This window comes from Notothenia rossii, assembly GCF_949606895.1.
Source record: "Notothenia rossii genome assembly, chromosome: 9".
In the NCBI taxonomy this organism is placed as follows: Eukaryota; Metazoa; Chordata; class Actinopteri; order Perciformes; family Nototheniidae; genus Notothenia; species Notothenia rossii.
The window spans coordinates 4,606,219-4,629,956 of NC_136907.1; the positions used below are offsets into that span (position 1 = coordinate 4,606,219).

At 39.2% G+C, this 23,738-nt stretch overlaps 1 protein-coding gene across 1 annotated transcript in view; it reads right to left on the minus strand.

Moving 5' to 3' along the window:
• The window catches only part of doc2b (double C2-like domains, beta), a 177,112-nt gene that overhangs the window by 63,418 nt on the left and 89,956 nt on the right, over window positions 1–23,738 (minus strand). Inside the window, exon 2 of the mRNA XM_079651524.1 lies at window positions 17,153–17,232. Within this exon, the coding sequence (XP_079507650.1) occupies window positions 17,153–17,232 (80 nt within the window). The remainder of the gene's footprint in view (window positions 1–17,152; window positions 17,233–23,738) is intronic.

A 23,738-nucleotide genomic window follows, 5' to 3' on the forward strand; every position in this document is an offset into this window, starting at 1 on the left:
TCTCAGTTATCAACACACACAGAAGTTGAGGAGAAAGAGAAACACAGCGCAGCGAAAAATACCTACAAATCAAACGTTTGGCAACACTTCGGATTGTTCAAGAAAGACGGTGTAATAGTCATTTATGCTATATAGTTGACCGCAGGTCATGGAGAGTAATAAGGTATCCGTAGACCTTTGTATGAGGTATCTTTATTACTTAACAGGTCTACAGCCATGATACATAGATCCGTCCTAGATGCGGACTTGCATACACACAGTATCACTCCGCAGCCGCACCCCATCAGTAACGTCCTGATGGTATATGTGCGCGGCACTATTACTACAGACGGTCAACTTGAAAAATCACTCGCAAATTGTTAACGATGCCGAGCCGCTTTAAAGTACACAAGTAGTACGAGGAACTTAGCGACGCACATAAAGAGGCGACATGGGGTCTGCGGCTGAAAAGAGAAACCTGAAAGTGAGACATATGAGTTAAATCACTCAGTGAGGTGTTCTGTCAGAGAGAGGTGTTTAGCTTACAGCAGCCTGTGACGGCCAATAATAATTTAAATGTCTTCCTTACTGTAAGCAGTTATGAAATACCTGTTTGTGAAAGGTTATTTGTTTTCTTTATTGTTCAGATAGAAACCACTGCTTTCTGCTCACTGGTGAGTTAGCCTCTGAGTGTTAAGCACATCAGGCTGGCAGCTGTATGGGCATTGCTCTATGGTAGCTGTTATTTGCACATTGTTAATCATGAGCAATGCATCCTTACATTGTTTAACTGTGAGGTGTTATACAATTGTACTCTGGAGAGCTTTTAAAGGTAAAAAAATAAACGGCATGATGGGATGTGCAGTACCAAATATGTAAAGCACTTTTTTGTTAATGTATGATTTGCTGCATATAAGGAATAAAACAAAAATCCTCTGTCGTACCATATTGAAGTATCATAATTTTTGCATCGTGTTGAATCGCATCGTATCGCCCCGAATCGCATAATGTTGAATCAAATCGTATCGAACTGTATCGCAACAGGGGTGAATCGTATCGCATCGCATCGCCTGGTGTTTCAAAGGTATCGTTAATGTATCGTATCGTGGTAACGTATCGAGATGCGCATCGCATCGGCCTCAGTGATGGAGATGCACATCCCTAGAGTATGAAGCCCTCTGTATCGCGAATGTCTACGGGGGGGGGGGGGGGGGGGAGGGGTGCTAGTGGAGTGCACGCGTCTCAAACAAGCCTAGTTTGCGGCGCAACTTGGTGGGCGGTAGCATGGAAAGAAATATCTGCGTGAGAAATACAAGGTGTGGCGTGTGAACGTGTGAATGGAGTGAAATGCGTGAGACTTGAGAGCTCTGCTAGTGCGAAGACTTAGTGAGAATTTAGATGTATTTCCTATGTTCCTTTTTAAAGGACCTGCAGGAACGCTGGAGCTCTTGGGCTATCTTATTTATAATTTATGTATTTATATATTATTCAGGTCGGCGCTTCATCGATGCTTCTATCCTCCCATGTAAACACTTGGAGGTTATCAAGAAAGTGAAAAATAGATGATTAGTTTGATTGGCTTTCACCTAGAAGATAGTGTGCTTTTAAAAATTAACAGCTGTTAAACGTATACCATTAATGACCGTTCAATTCTATTTTTTTAAATTGCAGGTAAACAGTAACATCTAGCGCAATAATATGCCTTTCCAGAACTCGAACTGTGTCTTATTTTCATGATATGTCTGGTAAGATTGCATGAAAGTGTTATCTTGTGTTGTAAAGAAATTACTATTCTGTACGTATAGTGATTTTTGTAAATACTTTTTCAACATTTGGATGGATCAAATGGATAAAAGCAAAGAAAAAAAATAGCTACCATTACTGACTGTTTCGATCCTATTGCAAAACATGTCCACCAAATATAGGAAAAAGAGACTGAAGGAAACTAAAAGCTACTGTTCTGCTGCACAATGGAAACATTTGTCTTCATCTATCAGCAGAAAAACATGTTTCTGGAACACCAAGTGATATTTCATTAAAATAAACTTATCTAAATAGAATCATTTCACATAATGAGTAAATAGCCATTAACTGGTAATACTTTCTATTTGATTGACAGATGCTAAGATAGTCATCATTGCTTGTAGCTCCTCCATTTGTGCTCACACCCAGCGCTTAATTGAAACTGTTTGATGTAATGCGTTTGATTCAAATAAGCCACAGTTTTCCTCCTTTAGCACCAGAAGGGATTTGCTCGATGGGATGAATGTCAGTGGGGAAATAAACCAAAGCTCACTTGACAAGGTAAAGCCCTCAATAAGACAACATATCATATGGTTTCTTTCCCATAGGGTAAAAACAGCCCCTACAGGATGAAGAACATTATCACCTAAATGACATCATTTATTCTTTATGCCATAGGACTCTAAATTCGTCCTATGGCATAAAGAATAGATTATTTCAGCAACACTCATTTTACCTTAAGTGTATAGCCTTCATTAAAAAAGTTAATTATCAAATACTCCTTGCTCTTTAGACAGTTGGCTTGTCAAGGTGAAGGATTTAATTAAATGTTAACAAGAGAGTCTATGGGCTATTTCTTCATCCTTATTGAATGGTTTAGAGCCCTTTATTTCCACTTACTAATTAATTTAAACGTGTATTGTCTAGTTAAGTAGAAAGCCACATACACTGTGAGGAATATTATAAGTATTCATAGGGTTAACTTTATATTGAAGGCGCACATTTTCACAATATCTGCTCTTTAATAGACTGTCAAACAGTATAAACTAAATCCTATTAAGTGCAACATCACCTACACATCTTCTTGTTTACCAAACTAAATCCAATAACTTTGTAGGGTACTTTTACTTACCCTACATCAGCCAACCCCAATTAGCGGCCCGCGGGCCAGATCCGGCCCGCGAGAGGCAATAGCATGGCCCGCGCTGATCTACTGGCATTCACTTGTTATAACATAAAAACATAAAATAAAATGTCCGCGGTTTCGCTTTATGTTGACCTCCGTCGACACTCGTAAACCTGACCCATGACCTTATCGCGTGCATATGCAAGACGTGCTTCGCGCGCTTGACTTACTCGTCACCACCTGGAATAGCGGCAAACACATATAAACAATAGCTCGCCAGCTAGCCGCCTGTCATCCCAACCCAGCGATTGACCAACATGACACTAACGGGCCGTGGATAACTCAAACCCAGGATGGAATTCGCAAAGAAGAGGAAGGTAGACCAGGAGAACCGTCAGTTCAAAACTGACTGGACTGAGAAGTATTGTTTTTTTTTACCGGACCACGTCAATGCTAAACCGACTTGTTTGATTTGCATGCAGAATGTAGCTGTAATCAAATCAGACAACCTGAAGCGGCACTTCACCTCTATTCATGCTGCCAGTTTTAATGCTAACTATCCAGAGAAATCCGACCAGCGCACACAAAAGATAGCAGGTTTGCTTGCATCATACAAGCACTCTGTTTCCACAATGTCGAAAACAACATCGGCACAAGAGAGCGCAACAGCTGCCTCATTGCACGTCTCTTGGACGCTTGCTAGAGCCAAGAAGCCGTTTGCTGATGCTGAGTTAATTAAACGGTGTGCGATAGACATGGCTCATGAAGTTTTAAATCATGATGAAAAACAACAAAAAAAGGTTGTAGAGCTATTAAAGCAGGTGCCGCTGTCGGCTAACACGGCAACCAGAAGAGTAGAGGTTTTAGCGGAGGAGTGTTTTTCCAGTCTACTCACGGATTTGAAGAAAACAGAGGCTATATCCTTAGCCATAGACTCCTCCTGTGACCGAACCGACATGGAACAGCTGTCTGTGTTCGTACGATATTTTGATGGGAAGATATTCCGGGAAGAGCTGCTGTGTTTGCTTACTCTGCCCGGGCACACAACCGGGGAAATAATCTTCCACGAGCTGACACAGTTCTTCGAAAAGAATGGTTTGAATGTGAGTCAAATCGTCTCTGTTGTAACCGACGGGGCTCCGTCGATGGTTGGAAAGCACAAAGGCTTGGTAAGCAGGCTTTCCGCCGTTAACCCGGCGCTTCTGACATTTCACTGCATCATTCACAAATCAGTGTTGTGCGCAAAACTGTGTGGAAAAATGAAAGAAACGATGGATACTGTGACGAGACTGGTTAACTTTGTGCGTGAGAGCTCTAGTCTGCAGCATCGCCTTTTTAGATCGTTGCTAGAGGAAATGTCCTCTGAACACAAGGATCTCTTACTACACATCGATGTTCGCTGGCTGAGCAAGGGCCGTGTGTTGGAGAGGGTGTGCGACCTGCGTGATGAACTGGTGTCGTTCTTATCAAGCCTGCAGGGCCAAAAAGCCCATGAGTTTTTGAGCTTTTTAACTGACACCAAGGTGATAGCAGATGTTCATTTTTTCTGTGACATCATGTCTCATCTAAATCACCTTAACCTGCAGCTGCAAGGCAAGAACCACACTGTTGCTGAGATGTACAAGGCGGTTGAAGCTTTTCGGTCAAAGCTGCACCTTTTGGAGAGAGATATTCATGGGAGGAAGCTGCACTTTCCACGTCTGCGTGAGCACTGCGAGAAGAATGAAATGCCGGAAGATCCAGTAATGAAGGATTTTGTGTCAAAACTGGCAGAAAACTTCAAGGAGCGATTTGAAAGCTCCCCTAAAATCTCACGTGACATCCTCCTCTTCCTCAGACAGCCGTTCTCTGTGTCAGCAGACGGGCAGTGGACTGGAGAGGCCAAAAGGCTGGTGCCTTCCATAGAAGAGGGAGCTCTTCAGATGGAGGTCTTAGAGATGGGAAGCTCTGAGTTGCTGAAAGCTCAACACAAGGAGGATGCACCAGTGTGTGACTTTTGGATCAACATGGTTCCCCAAGCTCGTTTCAAAAACACCAGAGCTATTGCTATGTTCCTACTCACAATGTTCCCCTCAACATACATCTGCGAATCAGGATTTTCTTCAATGAATGCTATCAAAAGCCAGGACAGGAACAGACTCTCCAGTGCACATCTTGGACAGTGCCTCAGGATTGCCACAACAGAATACAAGCCCAACATCAGACAGGTTGCCTCATCCCGCCGCTCTCACTTCTCTCACTGATTGGTGAGTGAACAACATCAATTTATTTTTGCAATTTGTCAATTCTATTGTGGTATAATAATTATTAAGACAAAAATAACCATTTTATAGTTATATTTTATATGTACATTCATTTCCTAAATAAAATGCTACGCAGCGTAATTAAAAACAAATTATTAATATGATAGATAAAAAACCTTGGATAATGCAGGGCTTTTAACAACAGCCCACAAACTGGTTAAATTGAATACAACATTAAAATAATATATTAAAAATAAAGTAAAAAAAAAACAATGCTATTTGTTATTTACAGCCTGATATTATTTGGTACACATATTTAAAAATGTTAAAACTGATAATGTGGTGAATTTGGTACGACATTATAAAAGTAACTAACTGAAACTCTCTCTCTGTCTTCCTGTCTTTCCCAGTGTGTGTGTGTGTGTGTGTGTGTGTGTGTGAGAGAGAGAGAGAGAGAGAGAGAGAGAGAGAGAGAGAGAGAGAGTTACAGTGTTTGCTGAATTGGATGTGGACCTGTCTGACTATTTGATCAGAGTTCACTCTGTTGTTTTTTATTTTTGTTTTATTGTTATGCCCCATCAGACCACAGCAAAATCATTTGTATTTGTTAAAGCATTTATTTATTATTATTGTTAATAAATGTTTGATTTCGGTCTAATTTTGTTTCAAGGATGCATTTTTCCTTTACTCTCAACACAGGGTTTGTTTAATTACTACTGCCACTACTACAACAATTATAATAGAGGTAACATCTGCACATAGTGTAAAACAACTTTTAGTGACACATAGTATTTTGGCCCTTAGCTTGTCATGCTTGAAAAAAATTGGCCCTTTGGTAAATATAATTGGGGAACCCTGCCCTACATCAAAGAGCCATCAGATCATAGTTTTGTTAAGTAAGTCATGTTGTTTTGTGTTGCCTGAGGCCCCAATATGTAATAAGGGGATATCTAAGAACATATGGCTATAGGGGATGAATCTAGATGGAATAGTCCTAAACCATGTAATTTAGGCCCCATTTACACGGGAACGCAAACGCAAACGAAAACGAACCGGATTCGATATCAAAAAAGACTTCCGTTCACACGGATATGGCTCAATAAACGTGTCCCTTCACACGAGACCGCTCAACCCGCTGGAGACGCTGTAGTACATATGCCAGGCCTGTAAGTGGCGCTGTACTTCTGCCACAAAATACACCAAAAGCAGCGAAGAAGACCCCAAGCCTGGTTGCCATGGTTGCCCTTCTGTTTATTCTCTGCGGTGGATTTAGCAACATGTAGTTCATGGGTCCTTCTCAGGTCGATTAAATGGAATCCTTGCATCCCTCACTTGCGTAGTTTCCCTGCGTTTAGTCCCTCCCACCAGGGAAGCATGGAGAGACGCATGGAAACCACGAGAAGCAGGGAAATGAGTTTTAAGAGCAATGGGACGTCCTTTCTTCCGGAGCATCACGTGAAGCGACGTCCGTTTGTGATGACGCTGCACAGCTGATCGTCTGACAGCAGCCAGCTCTGTCCCCGTTGTTTTCACAAACACCCCCGCCTCTGTTAGTAGCCCACACATTTACTGACACAAACATTTGTATCATCTGTTGTAGACCCAAATACATTAAATAAAATAAGAACTCATTCTCAAAAAAGATAACGCCATTCTTAAAATGTATAAACGAAAAAAGCGATCATGAAAATGTTTCCAATAAATGAATAAAATGATTTTTGACCACTTTGTTGTCCAGATATATCACATATTTGTAACTAACTGAAACATTAATTGAAACAAAACACAGTTTAAACTGCGGAGTGACTCTCGTGAGTTTCATGTATTTTCTTCACTCCACTGGGAAACGGCTCTCATGTCAAGAAGCATCAGATCAGTGCATGCACTGCATCGTCCAATCAGTGAGTGATACACCGTAAGGGGGCGGGGCAAGTATCTGTGGATTTCACCGGAGGATGGACTGGTGGTTCCTTGATTATCGCTCCTCCATTATCACTCCTCGATCCTCGGTCCTCCGGCAGAAATAAGGGCCATGGGACGGTACTCAAGATGGCGCAGACAAATCAACTTCCGGTGATACCGAGGGCCGAGGAAATTCAAATAATCGACCTGAGAAGGACCCCATTTAGTTCTCCATTTCCACCAGCAGTGAGCAGCAGAGGTGGGGAGAGGCGGGGCTATGGCTTCATCGTTATCAGGAAATGATCATATAGGGCGTACACACGGAGACGTCTGCAGATCTATCCACCTTGGTACCCGTTATCGTTTTAGGGGTCCGTTTCCGCGGTTCCGTTACGGCCTCGTGTGAACGAACGGGCTATACGAAAGAGAAAAGTAGCGGATACAACCCGTTGCGTTCCTGTGTAAACAGCACCTTATATACATTGTTTAACGATTGACAAACCTAATCGTTTTACATCCAAGTGAGTAATGGCCTTATCAGTTGATCTAATTAAAGACTTAACCCCGGGTCAAGGATTGTTGTTCAACTCCTTGTTACAAACATCAGGGTGTTAGAAAAACCTTTAGTTGGTGAGCTGTTGTAAAGATACAGAAAACTGAGGCCAACAGTGTCCATAGCTTTTTTACAAGAGATATAACAGGGCATTCAACAAGTTGCCAGCTTCAAATAAGAGAAGAGTTTTAATTAATTACAGAAAAACAGAAATTAGTGTGCAGTGTGCAAATCAGCAATTAGCCAAGTGGGAGGAAGCAGAGGAGAAGGAGTGCTGTGGATCAATTAATTAATTGACTATTTTGTCATTTCAAAACAAAAGAACACAATTAATATTCCTCTACTGTTTCAGTTTGGGTAGTTAATGACCTGATTGATGATAAGTGCCCTACTTTATGATGATTGTTTCTCAAAATGAGTGATGAAAGATCAGTGTTTTATAAGTTATTAGCTATTACGGTGGAAAAATACCAAACCAATATTTCAGTTTGTCAAACAGGGGATTTTTTTTTGTATTCGAAATTTGCTGAGCTTTCCTTTCTTTGTAGATTTCTAGTGTGTCATTAGCCATGATGGATTTTAGTCATGGGTTTTCCATTTTGAAAGTGTCAATGTGATTAATAGCAATTGAATGGAAAAGAAGAAATAAGCCACTCTGCATTCCTCACATTTGACATATCAATCTTTTTGAATGGAAATGCAGTTCAGTTTCCTTTTGCACTCTCTTATGACCTCTTTTGTTTGCTTTTAGTTATGTTGTCTGGTGACATTTTGTCTCTTTCTGCATTCACAACATTTATTTTTCTGAACAAATGCCAACCAGGCTCTGATAATGAAACATTGCACCTGTAAGTTAACACTGCTTTGAAACAAAAAAACGAAGATGTCCGACAGGTGCAAACGCGTCCGAAACACTTTCGTAAGAAGGAACACGCTGCAGTTTCAAAAACAAGGCAGATAAAACAAATCAAATGCAAAAACACATGCAAGTGAAGAAACACCTTGACCAACACTGCATACACGAACCGCTACAAAACGATGCAAGAAGTATCTTTATGCAGAAGAATAAGAACATCCATAACATTCATCTGTTTGCAACTTATATATAAATATATATATATATATATATATATATATATATATATAATCCAATTACTTGTATATATAGACTATTCTGCACTATTTATATTATATTTTATTTGTATTTACTTGCACAATTGTGTCTTGTTTTATTGTGTTAATAATAATGATAATAATAGATGACACTTATATAGCGCTTTTCTAAGAACTCAAAGACACTTTGACAGATAAAAGAATCAACAAATAAAACAAAGAAAAATACAAATCAGTGTTGCAAGGTTAGGTCGCGTTCACACCAGCCGTGTATAGTCCGGTTGAATCGAATCCTGTTGCGTTTAGCCGCTTGGTGCGGTTCATTTGGGTCGGTGTGAACACAGTCCGAGACCTCTTAAGTGAACTAAAGTTTAAACAACCGGACTCTGGTCCGCCTAAAAGAGGTGGTCTCGGACCGCTTGCTAGTGAACTCTGGAGCAGTTCAGCAGTTCAGCGCTAGTGTGAACGCAGTCCGCACCAAAACATAGGAAGCGTAGTATTTACGTGTCACAAGAACGCGGATGTCTTCAAAATCGTTAGCGAAAGAGTGAAGCAGAATGAAGTGTTGAACAGTGTCGTGTAAAGTAAAAACAACTATTAAACAAAAAATTATACATAAAAGTCAGAGCCACCTGCCGTCGGTGAAACCCCCTCCTTACTGCAGAACGTCTCTCATTATATGTGTTATAATGTTTTGTATCGCACGTTGTCTGATTATATAATCATATGCGCCGTTGCTGTTGATATGCTCTCCAGATTAACAACAGCATGAAAATGACCGGCCGATGCTCCATGGCGGAGGCTCCGGTAGAAATTGCCGGGATTTGCGTTTTTACCCCTTTAATGTCTGACCAATGGTTGACCAGCATTTCCGAGCACATGACTTGTGTTTAAAGTTTATATTCCGTTTGAGTTTTGCCGTGTGAACGCAAACCGAACCTTCTGAAAAATGAAACAATGTGACAAACTGTGGTCCGGTGCACCAGAGAAGCGGACTATTAGGTGTGAATGCAACCTTAGTGGAGCCTGTGACCTTCAATGTTCAAGGTCGAGGGCTTTTATGGGTCATTTGTACATAGCTGCAGTGAAGTTTTGATGATGAAAACCTTAGGTCACAGGTTCCTTCAACAGTGCAACCCAATAAAACAGAAAAACAGAAAAAAAAGTGCAAGTAAGAAGACCTGAGAATGTAATTGTCATAACTACACTGTCGCTATGCACACATGACAATACAAGCCTTGAATCCATGAGCCAGGGTAAATACAATCTGAGAAATGCCAAACTGAGGTACAGTCAGTCACAGTTGCTTTTGAAAATCAAACAAAACAAAACACCAGAAAACACATTTATGGCTGGAAAAAGAAATAAGGGATTTAGCAAACAAATTAAATCATGGTAATGGTTATATACAGTATCCGAGGAAGGAAAAGCATTTCCTCCGGTTGGCTGAGCAGCAGACAAAGTCCAGCAGAGCAACAGAGAAAATAACGGCCATAAATCAAGATGGCCTCATGCCCGCTCTGCTGTCCAACTCTTCTGCCAAGACCTTCTCCTCTGATGCCCACTTTTCTCCAGAGCAGATATTCAGGCAGACGGATGGAAAGAGTTATCTCTGCTGACGTCAGAACCAACACTTCATCACAACAAACACAGCCCAGGGAATTGGAAAAGACTATTCCGCCGGACTCACATTTATTGTATATTCAATCAAAATTGGATTTTTATTAAAATGTACAAATGGTGGGAGCTACAGTATTGCAGTCCACCTCCAATATGCTGGATTTTTGGTTTATGTATTAATTAAACAATTTATCATTGCTAAGCTGGTTGTCAGTCGGAAGCCTGTGAAAAGTATTGATTCAGAAACAACTTTAATCTGCTCTCATCTAGGGCCTCAGGATATATGGGAAGAGATGGCTCTAGCAGACAAAAAATAAATACAAGTAGTATCTGGATACACACCAAAAGGGTTACTTTGGGGGATTTGATTCACTGATGATATCTAACAACCTATAAAAACTTTCTTTACATGCAATTTATCTTAACCACAACACAGGATGTTTTATGAATTTCACCCTGCACATGTAAAGGGTCTTCGAGAATGAAAAATCGCTCCATAAAAATGAATACATTGTGGTGCCCTTAAGAACTGGTACTTTTTAAAATGTCAAAACAATTCAAAATGTTTTCTTATAGTTTTGGCAAAATGTATGCATTTATATCTTCTTAAATATTTCTTTTTAGACTTGTCTAATCATTATTTTTTGACCATACCTGACTCTAAGCGCTCGTGATACTTGAATTAACAAGAATGGCAAGGACAATGCTGCATTCATGACCTCCTCGAATGGCTCAATGTACCAATTTTGGATATCGTTTTTTTCCAAATGTTGTTTGTTTGTTGTGTCAACATGGACGCTGAAAACAAAGATGACTTGTATTGTATCACTTCAAGTATTTACAAGACACTTTTTCAGTGTCAGAGACTTTCATGAGAGTTTTCCCAGTCTTGAACACAATTTTCCAATTTCATTCAACATTACACAAATGCAGCAGAAATACCTTATGTGTTGAAGAAGTGTAATATATCTGTGCATCTGCCCTGTGAGACTGATAAGCTCAAGTATGTAATGGCTTCTTCTTTGTTCCATGCTACACCCTTCCACCAAGTTCCATAAAAATTAAATAAATTCGGTAATGCAACAACAAACAGGAAAACAGACAGACAAACTGAACAGAAAACTCCTTGGCTGAGATAATTAAGGCTGAGTGGTCTACCGTCATTTCCCGTTAGTCTTCCCCATGTAAGACGATCAATGACCCAACCCAGGGGCCCGGATATTGCCTATCTGTGCATCCATACATATTTGATTGAAAACCCAAGTGTTCTTCTCTGTAAATGACCCTCCTGTAAATAACCAACTGTTTGATCTCCAATAAGCAGGAATGCTCCTACAGTCTGATGCTGCTGAACTGTACGACTGTATTTCATCATCTATTACTAAAGCTAGCTACCCATCAGAAGTAACTGTCACCAGCATCCTTTCATCATTTACCACTCTGACAGTTTGTGCCACAATTCAGTTTTTTGTTTCACAACATGCTACACAAAGCTTGTGTTTGTGTGTTTGCCAATTTCTTCCCCCAAAAGAAGTCCCTCTTTGGCGTTTTGGTGCTTGATGACGCAACGGTGTGTAGCCTAGCATCTTAAAAGGTAGCTTCTATAGGCTAAAGCAACAAACAGCTAACAAACTATTGCTGCGGAAATTTCGCAGTTACTAAACCTCTGGCTTTATTCGGCTTCAAACACCACACGAAACATTTTACATCTCTATTCTATAATACCATCTTCGTCTATCAAGTTGTCCTTTCCTTTCCTATCATTGCTTTTCATATTACCACTACAATATCCGAACAATATCCGAATATTCGGTCATTGGTCTACTATTTTGTTTTCAATTTCGTTATTCGGATATTCGTTTTTTTGTGGTTTTTTTCCCCCTAAATGTATTCTATCAATAAAGGGGAATTGCCACATTCTTATACTACACTGAACAAAAATATAAACGCAACACTTTTGTTTTTGCTCCCATTTTTCATGAGATGAACTCAAAGATCTAAAACATTTTCTAAATACACAAAATAACCATTTCTCTCAAATATTGTTCACAAATCTGAAAAAATCTGTGATAGTGAGCACTTCTCCTTTGCCGAGATAATCCATCCCACCTCACAGGTGTGGCATATCAAGATGCTGATTAGACAGCATGATTATTGCACAGGTGTGCCTTAGGCTGGCCACAATAAAAGGCCACTCTGAAACGTGCAGTTTTGCTTTATTGGGGGGGTCTGGGGGGGGGTCCGAAAACCCTAGGGTTAAACCCTAACCCTAACATGTCACCCATTGAGCATGTTTGGGATGCTCTGGATCGGCGTATACGACAGCGTGTTCCAGTTCCTGCCAATATCCAGCAACTTCGCACAGCCATTGAAGAGGAGCGGACCAACATTCCACAGATCACAATCAACAACCTGATCAACTCTATGCCAAGGAGATGGGTGACATGTTAGGGTTAGGGTTTAACCCTAGGGTTTTCGGACCCCCCCCCAGACCCCCCCAATAAAGCAAAACTGCACGTTTCAGAGTGGCCTTTTATTGTGGCCAGCCTAAGGCACACCTGTGCAATAATCCTGCTGTCTAATCAGCATCTTGATATGCCACACCTGTGAGGTGGGATGGATTATCTCGGCAAAGGAGAAGTGCTCACTATCACAGATTTTTTTCAGATTTGTGAACAATATTTGAGAGAAATGGTTATTTTGTGTATATAGAAAATGTTTTAGATCTTTGAGTTCATCTCATGAAAAATGGGAGCAAAAACAAAAGTGTTGCATTTATATTTTTGTTCAGTGTATATTTATACTTTTTAATTGCACTGTTAAAATGCGGAAATATATACAATCTCAGCTTGGGCGCCTGACATCGCTTTCAAACGTCACGCTTCACTTCGCTTCACACACCTGAAAACAAAATGCCGAAGACTTCAGCTGTGTGGGACCATTTTAGATTGAACGACGCTGAGACGAAGGGAGTGTGCCAAATATGTAATATGAAACTGGCCTACCACGGTGGCACAACAACTATGAAAAGTCACCTGAATGCTGGAAGTAATAGCTTAGTTTAGCTAAACGTATATATCCGGAGCCCAAATTTTTTTATTCGGGACAGCCCTAATTAGCACCTTTATTAATGGTGCACCTAAATGCTGTATTTTATGTTGTATGTATTATCATGGGTGAATACAAAGAAACCTAACCCCATGTTTTATTCAGATTCAATAAAGCATGCTAGCTCACTAGTGGGCTTACTCATAGATACATACATGTCATCTTGCACCAAGATATTGATATTGAAGTGACTGTTATTTTGTATATTGATTGTTGTGTTTTTTCTTATCTTAATGTGTGTATATGTGTACATGTGTCAGTTGATTGTGTATATATACATATGTTATACATATTTATATACATATCTATACTGTATAATTTTACATTCGGGATTGTTGGAAACGTCATCTCGATCTCTCTGTCTGTAAACACAAACTGAGAGTAAGATTGACATTAAATGTATCATGCCTAACCCCGCGTTTTATTCAGATTCACTAAAACATGCTAGCTCACTAGTGGGCTTACTCATAGATACATACATGTAATCTGTTACCTTTTTGAGGTTAACGTTTTATTTATAAACGGTCCTAGTTTAAAAATGAGTACGAAAAATAAAAAGGAATGTGTTTGGTTGTGAGGCTATTTTGTTTATACTGAATGCCGTGCTTTTATTTATCTTTGAATGTGTGCATATGTATATGTGTCTGTTGATTAAGTATGTGTATATAAATATTTTTATATTTGTATTTTTGTATTCCTCTGGATTGTGGGAAACAGTATTTCGATCCCTCTGTCTGTACGCACAAACTGAAAGATAGACAATAAAGTTGACTTTGACTTAACTTATTATAGTGCATTATGACTCATTGACAAACCTAACTGCTTTTGTTATTAGTTACACTGTGATTTTCCCGAATGACATCCCAACATGTTCCTTGTTAGAAGGCTTTATTGGCAGATCCCCTTTGCGTTGCTATTGGGCTTGTTGGATTTGTATTTCAAACATCTGCTGACATGGTTTAGTTTGAGTGTTTCTGTTCAAAAGGAAAACTCAACCACCTTAGAAAACGGTGGTTGATACTGCATGTTGTTCTACTCATTAAAATTATCTTCTGAATATATCACAAACATATTTGCAGGGAGTAAACAGTAGCTCCGGCAATTTAACACCTCAAACTGGAGCAGATTACAAAACAGATGGTCCTCTCTCACCCTACTACTGTGATGAAAGATCCCTAAAACCACTCAGAGGAAATTAAACATAAAGGTCTTTGATAATATCCTGTTTTTAATAAAAGCTTAAAAGTTAAGGTCTCGGTCACTGTTTGACATTTTACAGGTAGTCCAAGATTAATCTCCTTTATAGGCTTTGACGGTTGGACGAATGTATCTTCGCTTAGCTTAGTATATCCCAGGTTTTTGTTATGTTATTTTGCTAATATAATGGTGCACCCTCATTATAGAAATGCACATATACGGTTATAAGAGAATGGGCTCTTGATCAAAGGAATGCAAGAAGCCTTATCATAAGTATTTTAAGCATCAATCAAACTTTGTGTCTTTTTGTGGTCCTTTTTAGTCTCTTTGCAGACGTTTTCTCTCTGTTTGTACTTGTTTTACGTTTCCTTTTAGTGGTTTTGATTCTCTTTCTGGTTCGTATGTGTCTCTTTAAATTACATTTTGTACCCTGGAAAAAATGCTGTCTCAAAATCAAGTAAAAGGAAAATGAAACGAGGTGTTTTCGCTTGTAACAAGTACAAAAATCTGCCTATCCAGCAAGTGAACATTTGCTTGGTTAGATTTCTTGAAATTAGACGGGATATTTAGATAAATCAGATCTTAATTAGCTGGGAAAACTTATTTTGAACTATATCTCACCAGGATCAGTAAATGTTATTACAAAATAAGCCTGAAATGCTCAAAGTTTCAGTTTTCTGATGTTAGTTGGTGATTTTCCAACAATAATTTGTTTTAGTTTTTTAAATCAAGTGAGATGTATTTGTTAAAACAAGATTAACCATCTCTTACAAAAACCACAGCAGCTTAAAGAACTTGTTTCATTTGAGATACAACTCAAAATAAGATGTTTTCAAGATTCTTGAAGATGCATTGTCTAAAAACAAGATCCTCTATCTCACTGCATTGTTACCTCTTCAGTTATTAGGTCTTATATCGAGTGTAAAGATATTCTGACTAGATATTAACCAAATATACTTGGTAGATTAGTTGGTAATCAACCTATAGCAACATTGGACATTGGAGGGCTGACAAACTTTAACATATCGCCCAATGCTACTCCTTTTATCTCTGTTTTGGTCTCCACCACTTCCAATCATACTAAGCAAGTCACATTAGATCTTTGATTTGATTGATGCTGCTTTGAGTTATGAAACACAATTGGTAAGATGATACTTCTTGTTGTGTTTGTTAGCAATACGGTTCGGAAATAATGAATGCTTTCCGAGATGAAAATAGATGTAAATATCTCTCTCACAGGGAGAATCGTGGGATGTGTCGAGTCGCCTTTTTGCCAGTATGTGTAGGTTGACAGGATAGTGGGCTGCTGTAAAAATATTCACGTCTGAGTGTTTCGTCTTATTGAATTTGAGAACATATTGAAAAACTGTCACGATCTGTCTGTGTTGTGTTTTGTCTTGTTTGGATCTGTCCTTGGTTTCCTGTCTGCGTGTGTTCCCTCCTACCTGTTTTCTTGATTGTGTTCACCTGGTGCCCCTGTGTTTTCTCCTCCCTCCTCACCTGTCTCTTGTTTCGTTGATTAGTCTTGTTTGTATTTAAGCTCTATTTTTGCTGTCCGTCTTGGTTGGTTTCTCGTTTGTCTGTGACTGTGTTCACAGGGGAGTGTTCTGTTCATCCGAGTTATGGTGTTTTCAGTTGAATCTGCATTCGGGTCCTGCTTGCTTCACTCTACCGTAACAAAAACTGTCACTTGGTTTAATTGATGAGCTTTTTATCGCCTTCTTACGAGGCAGTGACAGATTTGTATACAGTCGATAATGAATAATGAGCAAGACTCATTCAATCGGGCGGCAACTTTTGGTATCAGTTGAGTTAAATCCTAATTCTGGGAATTGAAATGAAAAGATGGGTTCGGGTGACAGTGAAACAGGAACATGTGTTGTCTGAGGAACTGTCAAAAGAACTATCATTTCACGGGAAGACTAGGGGTCGAGGAGTGTGAGAATCTGGTTCGGGATATTGTCAAATATCTGGAACAAACCACACGAAACCTGCAGGTCTGACTACTTTTAAAAAGGGAGGCGTGTGGTGCAGTCGGTTGTGTGTAGGTGTTCGGATCAGGGGGTCACAGGTTCAAACCCCACTGCAGTCAGCAAGACACTTCAACCCAAATTGCTCCTGTGGGGATTGTCCACAGAGTATGTGAGTCACTTTGGATAAAAGTGTCTAACAAGTGACATGTGGGGATTGTCCACAGAGTATGTGAGTCACTTTGGATAAAAGTGTCTAACAAGTGACATGTAATGTACCTGAGTTATTCATGTTTTATTAACCTTGCTTTTTAATGTTTCTAATGTGTTATTGCTCTTTCATTTCTGGCAAGCACTTTGAATTGCCTTGTGTTGAAAAGTGCTATATAAATAAGCTTGCCTTGCCTTGCCTAAATCAACTGCTATGTTTGCTCGTTTCATGTTAGTACATTCAGTAAAACCAAAGTGTCTGAAAATGAATTTGGTCACAGATGCCCTTGAATTGCAAGCAAAAACGTTCGAAATGGAGTCAGCCACTGGGATCTGAATGTAGACGCTGCAAATTAACGTCACACTTATTGTCACCATGTCGGCTCACCTTGGCTTTGTTGATGGTGCAGTGGAGTGCATTGTTCTCCTGGTCATACTGCAAACTGAAGTCCAATGTCCCCAATGTAGCTGTAGAGACAGAGAGAGAAAGAAAAGGAAATTAGTGACACACAGAAGCTCACTAGGGATACAAGAAATGCGAAAGTGTCTGCTTGCTTTCATCATTTGAAAGAAAAACCCTGAAATCTCATGGCGTTCTTGGCGTGTGATAATAGCTTCAGAGAAATAATCACTCAACAAATGGATATTTACAAAATTGTTTTGTATTTAATCAATGTGCTTCTGCGTCTCAATCTGTCTCAATTTGTGGGAAACAGACTTGAATGACAAAGCATAAGTGGGCCTGCATAAATTACGAAGATGATCCTTTCTGCAAATATTTTGATTACTGTTTGTTTGAGATCCAATTTCATATTGGCTCAGTTGAATGAATAATATAGTTTGTGTATACTTATCATTTCTTCATGCATAGTAGCAGGCTCAGTACTGTGGGCTGCATCAGTGAAGTAAATAAGCAGCTAGCAAGTATTTCACACTGAAATAAGTTACAGCAAAACCACTCTAGGGAGAAATTAACTTCGGTTAACTTCGGCTAATTAAAAAAGGAATAACACTTATTGTCTGAATGTATGTCAGTATAAGGCAGAGTTTAAACATAATTAAGATGTATAGCAGCAAACTAAATAAAAAAACAGCCTCCAAACATCCAGGAAATCGTTTTGGTAATTCCATTTGCAAATCTTTTCCATCTCTGCAATATAAAAGCATTTCCTTGAGCCACATCCTGAAACATTGTTGACGATGGAGTCTTTGGAGTTGAGTAATACACTTTTTATTGCTGCACCCATGTCTGCCTTTTCAACACAAAAAAAAAAACGTGTAATAGCTACGTTGGTCCACAGGGCAAAACGTAATATATTTCATTTAATTTCAAACCTTTATTTATCCAGGTGAATCCCTTGAGATCAATTGATCTCTTTTTCAAGGGAGACCTGCTATTATTATAATTTCAAATTCAAATAGGCCAAGCCAGTCTCACAAAAAAAAACATGAAATATCTACGTTGGTCCACAGGGCAAAACGTAGTTTATTCACAAATAACCCTCTCAAGACTTGGCATGGATACAATATTTTGTAAAAAAAACATGGAGCTCAAATAATCTTCATAATATCTATCAAACTTTAGACCCTACAAATCCACTGGACGTGGATTCTAAAAGTACAATATAAACTTCTTGCTAGAAATGTAATCAAAAAGCATTATAACGGCCAAACTATCGTACAATTTACAATTTTCCAATAAAAAAATCGGGTGTCCGCCAAGTTTTTTTTTCTCACTGGGAAAGTTTGCGATCACGTGACATGGACACCGGTCATTAGAAATGAATTGGAAAACATATTCTACCCCTGTCACGTTATTTGTGAATAAACCCAACGTTTTGCCCAACGTAGCTATTACACGTTTTTTTTGTGAGACTGGGTTGGCCTTTTTGAATTTGAAATGAAAGATGCAAGAAACGGATTCAAATATCTAATTTTGGTTTTTAATTAATTATGAATCTGTTTCTAGCGTTGATGGCACTGCTCAGATTCAAGATTCAAGGCTTTATTGTCATGTGCACATTAGCTGCAGTGTAGATATGTCAATGAACAAATTAACGGTCCCCCTATCAGACTGTTTTTCATCAATATATCACAGGTCTCAGATATATCCAGAACCTGTCTCTGATTGGCTGAAACACCAAACAGATCATGGCAGCATTACCCATAATCCCCTCTGTTTCAGCCCTGTTTCCAAAGTGCTGATTCTCTGTCTGTTACTTTAGATGAAAATAAGGAGCCCCTCCCCACGCCCCTCTGAGAGACATTTGGTTACAAAGAACTCAATGGAGCTCTAGGAGGAGATTCAGGTGATAAGGGGGGGGGGTTACCTTGGTTGCTGATTGGCTAATGGTTACACAAGACAACACATCGTTATGACATCATAAAGTGGCCAAAATCTGATCAGCTCCTTTTCAGACAGGTTTTTATAGAAATGGATCAAAAAGAGAGAGAATCTTTGTTCCTGAAACTTTCAGAGTCTCTTTCCACAGAGGGGACACATGTTGATGTAGAAGAGACATGAAGAAGAGGGGACACATGTTGATATAGAAGAGACATGAAGAAGAGGGGACTCATGTTGATGTAGAAGAGACATGAAGAAGAGGGGACACATGTTGATGTAGAGGAGACATGGAGAAGAGGGGACACATGTTGATGTAGAAGAGACATGAAGAAGAGGGGACACATGTTGATGTAGAAGAGACATGGAGAAGAGGGGACACATGTTGATGTAGAAGAGACATGAAGAAGAGGGGACACATGTTGATGTAGAAGAGACATGAAGAAGAGGGGACACATGTTGATGTAGAAGAGACATGAAGAAGAGGGGACACATGTTGATGTAGAGGAGACATGGAGAAGAGGGGACACATGTTGATGTAGAAGAGACATGGAGAAGAGGGGACACATGTTGATGTAGAAGAGACATGAAGAAGAGGGGACACATGTTGATGTAGAAGAGACATGGAGAAGAGGGGACACATGGTGATGTAGAAGAGACATGAAGAAGAGGGGACACATGTTGATGTAGAAGAGACATGAAGAAGAGGGGACACATGTTGATGAAGAAGAGGGGACACATGTTGATGTAGAAGAGACATGAAGAAGAGGGGACACATGTTGATGAAGAAGAGGGGACACATGTTGATGTAGAAGAGACATGAAGAAGAGGGGACACATGTTGATGTAGAAGAGACATGAAGAAGAGGGGACACATGTTGATGTAGAGGAGACATGGAGAAGAGGGGACACATGTTGATGTAGAAGAGACATGAAGAAGAGGGGACACATGTTGATGTAGAAGAGACATGGAGAAGAGGGGACACATGGTGATGTAGAAGAGACATGAAGAAGAGGGGACACATGTTGATGTAGAAGAGACATGAAGAAGAGGGGACACATGTTGATGAAGAAGAGGGGACACATGTTGATGTAGAAGAGACATGAAGAAGAGGGGACACATGTTGATGAAGAAGAGGGGACACATGTTGATGTAGAAGAGACATGAAGAAGAGGGGACACATGTTGATGTAGAAGAGACATGAAGAAGAGGGGACACATGTTGATGTAGAAGAGACATGAGGAAGTGGATTTTGCGTGATAGGTGACCTTTAACAGGCTCCTCCAACAGTGCAACATGAATATATATAGGACATAAAACAAATGCAATAGAATGTTTTGAGATGTGTAAGTAAACACTAATAAAATAAAAATAGTGCAAGTAGAGTCTATATACATGTAAATTGAATATGATATATTGGATAAATAATTTGAACAGATGGATGTTGACATAGAGTGCTTTCTTGGAATCGAAATTATAATTTGATTTCCATTTGTCTCCTTAGCAACCTTTTCCCCCGCTTCTTTTAACTCAAAGGCCACTGCATCTTACATCGCTGAGTAGTGAACTGAAACAATTCACGGTATGATCTCATCCTTTGTCCTTTCAAAATGCCAAGGGACTCTCATTTCCTGAATTGATGACATGTTGTCAGGATGAAAACATTTCAATGACCAAAAAACATCAAACAAGAAATGTGTGGGCTTCCAAATGCCTCGCCGGTTCTAAAGCATTGCATTGTTGGAATCAAAATAACACCCACTTTACTCGTTGCTTTATTCACACTTTTATATTTACATGGGGAGTGAAAACGACATTGGTTTATAAATGTATAATTGTGCTTATGGCTACTGACAGAATCGCTTCCTCCATGCTTTACCTCCTAGCGAACTAACTTAAAGGTCACCTATCATGCTATCTTTAGGCAATAGCATAGGTCTCAGATATATAAAAATATATAAAAAACATGTCTATGAAGTGTTTTGCTCAAAATACCAAACAGATCACCCATTCTAGCCATGCCTCATATCCCTCTATTTCACTTCCTGTTTCTAAAGTGCTGATTTGGGGTATAAAGCTTTAAATAAAAAGGAGGGGTCTGAGCTCATGCGGGACCCGGCAGCTACTGTCTAAACTAAATACTGCCGTGATGAAACGCCATATCATGGATTATCAAGGATTATTTCTGAAACAGTATGGAGCTCAAAGGCTTTCTCTCTTGCCGGTTATACCACAAGGTGAGTTCCTTTTTACTTCCTGCTTCTTCACACACATGCTCTCCAGTACAGGTTAGCTCTGAGTGTTAGCCATGCTAATGTAAACACCGACCATATTACGTCCAAAACAGTCGGGCATTGTTTCTGATAGCAACGTTTCTGATTGGGCCGTGGGTCCACATTTCAGATATTACGTCATATCGGACGCAAATCTGGATCAGCGCCGTTGTAGCCTGTTTTTAAATATTTGTGTAAGGAGGAAAAGAGAGGGTTTTATTTTCTGAGGCTGCGTGAGTTCCCCGACACACCGGGGACACATGTTTATGTATGAAAGACATCAAAAAGTGAATTTTCATGATATGCCCCCTTTAACTAGAAACTAGACCAAAAGAGGAAATATACACATTTTAATCAACCTAGACTTAAAAAGATATTGTAAAAGAAAATGAAATTTGACACAGGGCTACTACTAAGATAACATTTGACAGTACTCTGGAGCGATATAAACAAGTGTATTTTAACCCATCTATCGACATGACACCATCATTTATCCAAAAAGTTTACAAATCGTTATAAAAAAATGAATCTGTTTCATGATATGACGCCTCTTTGGTTAGTTTCAACAGAGAGAAAATACTGATATGTCGAGGAAAGATATTCAGATCTGGGTTATTATAACTAATTCATTAGGCTTAGAAAATATTTATTGTCATGGTATAGTAACAAACTTGTGCTTAAGGTTTGGTAACAAGTGTAATCATGCTTAGGGTTAGTTTATATATATTAATATATATATAAACTGTTGTTCAGAAACAGAAGACAGCTGTTGCAAAGTCTGACATTTCGTTGATCCCTACAACGAAGCTGACCTTCTCCATTGGTCCATCGTTATTACCAAACATGTTGTTTTGGGGTGTTTGCGGAAACATCTGATGTTGTCTCTTGTCCTGGGTGAACACTCTTCTATATTACAATATAAATGTACATTTGAGGAGCTCAAGGGATGTCCGAACTTAAAACTGTTTTAAAAAAAGGTATGAGGACACGATTTTAACGTTGATGACGTTGTTTAATCATAACTGGGTGTTTGCAGTTTATTTATTGACCAAAAATCGTTTTAAAAATGTGCTATATGAATACAACTTGATTTGATTGGATTAGATTTATTTATTTGGTTTGTTATTTTATCTTTTCTTGAATATCATTTACCTCTGTTATGTATGTGTTTGTTTGTTTATTTATCTGTTTATTTATTTGTTGTTTTTGTTTTTGAATGACAAATGTATTTCTTTAAGAAAAACAAAAATATATATGTATGTCAGTAATTGAGTTTTTGGGAGAAGGGGTGGGATTAAATAAGTGTACACTTCTTCCCACCCCTTTTCGGATGTGTAATTAAGTAAATTATTTAAGCAATAGCTCACGACAGGCCAGCTAAGGGGCGTGGTTTGGCCCGACGCGAAGTGGAGGGTCGACAACCCCCTTAGCAAACTGCAGGCAGTTTCTTTTCAGCCCAACGGTATACTGTTTTTCTTAGACGCGGAGGGATACTGACTTGTTCTGAAAAGTAACTTACAATTCTACCCGTGGTATACGCTCAGTATATCACAGCTAAGAACCAATCAGATTGCTTGATTTGACTTGTCCGTTTTATAATTGTTTATATATAACTTAGAGTGAGTAATATTTTTGTTTATCAATTTGACACTGATTCATTTTGTATTGTATAATAATTCTCATGTTAAATTTTTCTATTATTGTTTTACACATTCAAAGTAAATCTAATCAAATACATGTCAATGGCACAAATGATGAAACCTTGAATGAACAGAGCTCAGCTGTGTAACAGGTGTTTGCAGCGGAGCTTGCTCCAATGGGACCAGAGTATTTGAGGTCAGCAAAGGTCAGACAGGATCTCCAAAAGGTCAAGGCGTTGGTGTCTCACTTGGGGAAAGTTTGACAGCTGTGAAGAATGAAAGGATCTTTGGTCTCTGAGTTACAGTTCTCTCAAACAAATCATTAAGCTGCACACCAGAGGTAATGTTCCCTCTCGTTATTCTAAAGTTAATGAAAGAGTTTCAAAATGAACAGACAATCGATCTGTCTCTGTTTTGTGGCAGTAGAGGGAATTAGTTAGAACAATAATGAAAGCCGTTTTATTAGCTTGTATTGGCCCTTTTTAAACCCTTCCAGAAACAAATCAGATTGAGTTTAATCGCTGAACATAATCAGGGGTATCTACAGGCCAGGGAATTAACCCAATATTTGTTTCATATCTTTGTATTTTCACACTAACTAGGCTACAGTATGAACTATGAAGGAATCGGGAGTGAGTCCCTCTTTTTTCTCCTCTAATGGTTAATTAGGCAGATTTAATCAGCTAGTTTTTCCAGGCATGATCTCCTTGACAGCCAGTG